The 5,872-nt window shown below is 34.9% G+C and overlaps 1 protein-coding gene across 1 annotated transcript; it reads left to right on the plus strand.

Moving 5' to 3' along the window:
* Positions 1-2,843: 2,843 nt before the first annotated feature.
* Positions 2,844-5,872, plus strand: LOC113288356 (O-acyltransferase WSD1-like). Its single transcript, XM_026537373.1, has 4 exons — positions 2,844-3,798; positions 4,695-5,042; positions 5,232-5,369; positions 5,506-5,872. The coding sequence occupies exons 1-4, from the start codon at positions 2,983-2,985 to the stop codon at positions 5,680-5,682; spliced, it is 1,479 nt and encodes a 492-aa protein (XP_026393158.1). The 5' UTR covers positions 2,844-2,982; the 3' UTR covers positions 5,683-5,872.

Genomic DNA, 5,872 nt, shown 5'->3' on the forward strand with positions numbered 1-5,872 from the left:
ACCATTAAGATTGTAATATGTCTTGTCCCAAATCTGGATCAACCCCTATTATCCTGGCTGTAGCAGGTCCTTTCTAATCTACAATCTAGAGAAATTATTCGTCATAGTGATTATTTTTGGCCATAATCTAATCAAAGCAAAAAAAAAAAAAAAGAAAAAAAGAAAAAAAAAAACACGAAAGCACCACTCAATAGTGCTCGCTCTTAGTACACCAAATAAACCACTCAATTTGCTTGCTCTTAAGGCTACTGTTTCACCCAGAGAAATAAAATTATTCATTCCTCTTTTAGATAGTTCAAAGAGCGGTCCAAGCAGAACTATTCTAAGACAAACGTGAGATCATTGTTGACAAACGCACCTCCAAATGGTTCTCACAAAATTGCCCGTCCGGTAGATTGTCATAGCAATATACACTATGACTATGATAACCTTGTCGGGGTAATAAATGAATATATGAACACACACCATGGTCTCTTGATGTTGGGATGACATTGAAATGGATGCTGGTCTAATCTAAAAGTATATCCACAATCCACATAAATATTCCACGGTACCAAATTACCAACCACAAAGTGCCATACCATCTTTTGATACCAGCCGTTCATCACAAAAATCTTGACGGCTGTATGATAAGTGGTATTGTTCACCTACATTAAGAGCATACCAGTCAGCATCAGTGTGGTCTCAGTCACAGGTATGGACACTTCTTTAACGTGTACCTTACATTAATTACAGCATTTAATTAAGACTTTTCTTATTAGCACAAATCACTAACCCTAAGCCTAAACTCAATTTATTCACGCAATATGCTTTTATGATGCTTGTTTGTTGATTTGTTTTGTTGAACGACCTAGTTTTGTTCTTTTGCTAACATGGTCAAGTCATACCATTTGTTGCACTTCGTCTTTCTGCAACAAGTCTTTCTACACCAACTGAAAGTCTAAATCACTAAGTGGATTCAAGTCTGGACAAGTACGAACAGTTATACTGAAAAATATTTGTGAGTTTGTCGTTTTAATCATCGTTCCAACTAGTAAAATGTTCTTTCTGAATTGATTATTTGAACTTAATTCCAATTACTGATTCAAGATTGGTAATGTTTATCTTTCAGAATGGTGATTTTCGTACATCACGTACAGATAATTTGTTTCGAGATGCGTATCGATTAGGAATATTTAGCTCGTAAAAATATTTATTAAAATGATGTACACAAGTGAATGGCATAATTTTTGAGATATCCTTGCTAAAAAATATTGAAAGTCAGTTAGTACAAATGAATCTTCCTACTTTTTCCTATGACCCCTAAAAAAATTTTTTTTTTCTCTATTTCCTATCCCCATTTTTACTATTTCCCATCCACATAAAATGCTATCACCAATTATCCTAAATGCCACCCATATAAACTTTCATATATCCTAAATCCCAACTCTTGACTTTTTATTTACACCCAACAATAAAATCATCCAAAAACTAAACCAAGAAAAACTCTTTCTTCTCCGTCTCCATTCTCCACCACCGACCACCCCTCTCCGTAATCCACCGACACCTTTGATCTTATTCTCTTGTTTCTAGTTTTCTGTTAAAATGCCTCCTAGATCAGTGAATGTAGAAAAGAGAGTTTAGTGTGCAATTTCCTCTCAGTGAATACCAAGCAGGATATGTAAATGCCTTGATCTGCTGCATCTCCAATTTAATCGAGACCCATTTTCTCTTGAAATATTGCATGGTGCAGTAGTCATTATTAGTGAAGGTGCTAATGAAAAGGGTAAATTGCATAATTTATGATTCTGGTATAGGTAAGGTAGCTGTCTCTCCACCATAGTAACCGAGGCTTAATCTATATTTATTTATCATCATTTTTTCATTTTTTAAAAAAAAATAATATACTCCATTAATCATCATTGGAGAATTGAACATTGAGAATTGCAGAAACTAGTGCAACTAGTTGGGTTTTTTTTAACATAAACATGCTTGTCTTCACCTACTACCAGGTTTGCGATTTGAATCATCAATTTCAACATAAATCACAATATAAATTACAAAAACCAAACACTACAGTAGCAAAAGAAAGACAATATAAAATTCAATTTGTCTATATTTTTAAATTGCCAAATTGTTATCAGAATTGCCTCAGTTGTTGCCACTAATTAGCTCCTGAGTCTTTTCATTCTTAGCTTTTTTTTTCTCCGCACAAGTACTGTGATTAACTGAAACTAGGCTGTCCATTTAAAATCACACTACTATAGTTACTTGTAGTCCTCCATAATTGGACGACCAATACCAATAATGGTCGTTCGTAATTCACCTACCAGTTCTTCAGAGATTTAAAAAAAAAATTTGATTGAATATGGGTTATTAACTAAGTTACTTATTAACCTCTAAACCTTGTTCACAGAAAGGATTTCCAATAGGATTAACATAATCTTCTCCGATTATTAATCCAGTTAGGGTTTTGATATTTTCCTCAAGATTCACAATAATAGGATCTTTAATAATGGTAGTTCATCGACGAATCAAATGATAAAGGATTAAGGAACGCCTACTATGATAATTAAAAAGAAATCTAACCCAAGTGTTTTCTAAGGTTGAGTTTAATTGAAAATGGGAAATTAGTGAAGAAGAAGGCAAATAAAAGTAGCAGTAGTCATAGTCAAAGTTCATTTGACTTTCTTGGATAGGAAATAGGAAAAATTAGAATTTAAAAGTAGATTTATTATAAAAGCTGTGAAGGGATAGGAAATAGAAAAATGGGGATGGGAAATAGAAAAAATCAAAAAAAAAAAAAAAAAAAAAAAAAAAAAAGAGTTAGTGCCCATAATAATGATACTTAATACTTTCACTTTAAGTTTTGTCCAAAACTTCATTAGGTGCATTTATTTTTATAAATTTTCATTCATAATTATATTAGTCAAAAGCACTAACCCGTCCTAGCAAATACCTCCAAAAGGAAAAAATAGAATCAAGAAAAACCCAACAATTAAAATGGCAACAAATCTTGAAGAATTACAAGTAGCCATTAATGGAGAAAAAGACGATGATGAAGAAGAAAAATTCCTTGAACAACCGATGAGCCCATCTTCACAATGTTTCAACACATCAATCCTCTGTTACAGTATCCTCGCTTTTCTCGAATTCGAATCCGAAATCATTGACTCAAAAATCTCACAACATTTACAAACACTATTACCAATTCTCAATCCAAGATTCACTTCGATCGTCCTGCGAAACGACGACGGCACGCAGCGATGGCGGAAACTAAACGTAGATATGGTTCATCTAGACGAAGATCACATCAAAGTGGCGGAATTCCCCAAAGGTTTAACACCGAAAGATTACGATAAACACTTAGAAGATTACGCGTTCACGATACATAAAGAAGGGTTCCCGGAAGGAAAACCGTTGTGGCAAGTGCACCTGATCAAGTATCCGACGAGCAACGCCGTGTCGACGTTGATATTCAAGTTGCATCATGTTCTTGGTGATGGATATTCGCTTATGGGCATATTGTTGTCTTGTTTACAAAGAGTTGATGATCCTTCACTTCCGATTACTTTTCCGACTTCGACTAAATTGTTGAAGAAGAATAAGAGAAATTGTTCTCAGGGATTGAAATTTGTGTCGGTGTGTTGGAATACTGTTTTGGATTTTGGAGATAGTGTTTTGCAGTCAATGTTGGGAGAAGATGATAAGACGGTGATCCGGTCGGGGAAGCCGGGATTGGAGTCGGAGCCGATTAGTATCTCGTCGATTTCTTTGTCTCTTCAAGACATTTCACTTGTCAAGTCTAAGGTTAATGGGGTAAGTAAAATTACTTTTCCTTCTTCTTGTCTAATTTGCCAACTTGATGATTTTTGTCTAATTCCAATCATTTTTGTTTGTTCTTTTTGAGATAAATAAGGTCTCAATGTTGGACTTGGCCGGCACAAAATGTTTTCCAAGTATAATATTTGAATGGTGAAAATGATTGTTTTTTTTACTGTCATAAGTATAATGAATTCTTTTGTGAAACTATTACTTTTTCGGGTACAAAAGTAATATTACACTTGGACAGTAAAAAATTTCATTTTATCAAAAATCGACTCCAAAATAATAGAAAGGATAAATATAGCAGAATTGAAAAAAGCGAAAATATCACTTATTTTGGGATGAAAGAAATATTTTTTGATTCCGGTAGCTATCTACTCAAATCTTTATAATTTAGGTTCAGCCTTTGAAACTAGTGTTGATGTATGTGCTTTTCGATTTTCTTGGTTATGTTGCTTTTAAACTGGTGTTTTGTTTGCTAATAATATTCCGAGTTAGATAAAGGTAAATTGAAAAAAATGATAGTAATTTTTTTTTTTCCGAAAGAGGGAAAAGTAATAATTTCATCCAAACCACAATAGATTTATCAATTTTTTAAACCTCCTTTATGCTTTGAACTCTTGCTTTACCACTGCTCACCATGTCCTTGTATGATGCAGCAGCCTCTCTTTTATGTATGAACACCAATAATGTCTGTCTAACATGACCCGACATATCCAGAGTACCCACACTAGAAAACAATCCTCCCACGACTTTAACACGACCCTACATTTTTCGATCCGATCTGAAGAATGAAGCTTATTATATTATCCCAAGTTGTCGTAAATTAAGAGTTTTAGTATCACTAATTTTATAATATAATGATCAATGATTGATTTTTGGGTGGACAGACTGTGAATGATATAGTGGTCGGAATAATATTCTACGGCATACGACTTTACATGCGAAAAATGGGTCAAGAATCGAAGGATGCGAAACGTGTACGAGCATTTGTGGTAGTGAATACGCGAATGTTGGCTGGGTACCAAAGTGTGGAGGAAATGGCAAAAACAAATACATATGGGCATCGAATCAGCTGTTTCCCGTTGCGAGTACCGACAAGCGGAAATGTCGAGAAAATGAATCCCATGGATTTTGTTCTGAAAGCGAAGAAGACGATGAGAAGGAAGAAGCACTCTTTGGCAGTGTTTCTCACTGGTGGTCTCCTTCACTGGATGGGGAAAATCAAAGGAGCTGAGGTACATATTTCTCAACTCTGGTAGTTTGGTTTTACTTGGGCTTTTGTGATGCCTTAAAGCCTATTCCAGATCATATGCAATTGGCCCATTATAGAAAAATTGAGGTCAACTGTTTTATCTTGTTGGTAATGTGTAACTGACAATGAATATTCGAAAGGGAAGAACTTCATCTTTTTCATGTGTACGTAGGGAATTTCTAGTTTCATTTATAAGAACTCGAAAAAGACGAGCTTAGGGATTTCGAATTTGGTCGGTCCAAGAGAGAAGACAGCAATGGCAGGGCATCCAGTTAAAGGATTCTACTTTGCTGTCATGGGTACACCTCGGGTATGTACATATTAGAACTCGCTTTGAAAGCTTGACAAATCTTCTGTTTTTCAGCATGTCACATTTGATTATGAATGAAGCCTCATTATTGCATGCTTCTAACGTTACTGCTGCATAAATATTGGTACAATTGCAGAGTTTGGGGATCTACATTATGAGCTACATGGACAAGTTAAGACTGGTGGTCACGGCAGAAAAAGAGTTCATTGATTCAGAACTGCTCGTTTCTTGTATGAAAGAAGCATTTCAAAACATATACGAAGCATCTTCATGGGATGATAAAGATACGGAAGCATTTCTTCAAAAACCTTGAGTAGAATTAATTTCTAGTTTTCGAAACAGCATAAACTAAAACAGAAAGAAAGAAAGATCCCTAGTAGTTTTTCAATTGTTCACAAACTATTAACTAGATTTGTGCCCGTGCTATGTAATAGGCATTTTTTTCTTTTTCTTAACTTTGCATGCGCGGGATTTCGCCCCGCCCCGTGACGATGTATTTTTGA

This window comes from Papaver somniferum, chromosome 6 (genome assembly GCF_003573695.1).
Source record: "Papaver somniferum cultivar HN1 chromosome 6, ASM357369v1, whole genome shotgun sequence".
Taxonomy (NCBI): Eukaryota; Viridiplantae; Streptophyta; class Magnoliopsida; order Ranunculales; family Papaveraceae; genus Papaver; species Papaver somniferum.